The sequence below is a fragment of the Corapipo altera genome, unplaced genomic scaffold (assembly GCF_003945725.1).
Source record: "Corapipo altera isolate COAL_440 unplaced genomic scaffold, ASM394572v1 0, whole genome shotgun sequence".
NCBI lineage: Eukaryota > Metazoa > Chordata > Aves > Passeriformes > Pipridae > Corapipo > Corapipo altera.
In genome coordinates, this window is record NW_020884872.1 from 798,543 (window position 1) to 799,520 (window position 978).

At 51.0% G+C, this 978-nt stretch overlaps 1 protein-coding gene across 1 annotated transcript in view; it reads right to left on the reverse strand.

The window, feature by feature from the left end:
• RCAN1 (regulator of calcineurin 1) overlaps nt 1-978 on the reverse strand; it is a 46,087-nt gene that overhangs the window by 6,673 nt on the left and 38,436 nt on the right. The window contains exon 2 of the mRNA XM_027636680.1: nt 3-173. Within this exon, the coding sequence (XP_027492481.1) occupies nt 3-173 (171 nt within the window). The remainder of the gene's footprint in view (nt 1-2; nt 174-978) is intronic.

The window sequence follows — 978 nt, forward strand, 5'->3', positions numbered from 1 at the left end:
TGAGCAAAGTAGAGTTTGATCTCTTTTCCCAGGAATTCTGTCTTGTGTAGTTGGATCCTGGCATCGGCTGCAGACAGGGGGTTGCTGAAGTTGATCCGGACCCTCTTGAAGCTCTTGAAATATTGGAAGGTGATTTCCCGGTCGTAGGGACGGAACAGGGACTCGAACTTGGCCTTGGGAAGAGGGAAAAACACAGGAGGGAAAAGGGAATTTGAACCGTTGGGTTTGCTCCAAGAAATGAGTTCAAATGGAAATAACGGTTAAATAAATCGAGAAATAATAAAAAAGAAAGAATAAGAAGGAAAAGAAAGAATAAGAAGAAAAGAAAAATAATAAAAGAAAAAAGAAATAATAAAAGAAATAATAACAATAAAAGAAATCCAAGGAGCAGATTCCAGGCCCAAGGAGCTGATTCCAGGGCCAAGGAGCTGATTCCAGGGCCAAGGAGCTGATTCCAGGCCCAAGGAGCAGATTCCAGGGCCAAGGAGCAGATTCCAGGGCCAAGGAGCAGATTCCAGGGCCAAGGAGGACATTCCAGGCCCAAGGAGGACATTCCAGGCCCAAGGAGCTGATTCCAGGCCCAAGGAGCAGATTCCAGCTCCAAGGAGGACATTCCAGGCCCAAGGAGCTGATTCCAGGGCCAAGGAGCAGATTCCAGGCCCAAGGAGGACATTCCAGGCCCAAGGAGCAGATTCCAGGGCCAAGGAGCTGATTCCAGGCCCAAGGAGCAGATTCCAGGCCCAAGGAGCAGATTCCAGGGCCAAGGAGCTGATTCCAGCTCCAAGGAGGACATTCCAGGCCCAAGGAGGACATTCCAGGCCCAAGGAGGACATTCCAGGGCCAAGGAGCTGATTCCAGGGCCAAGGAGCTGATTCCAGGCCCAAGGAGGACATTCCAGGCCCAAGGAGCAGATTCCAGGCCCAAGGAGCAGATTCCAGGCCCAAGGAGGACATTCCAGGCCCAAGGAGGACATTCCAG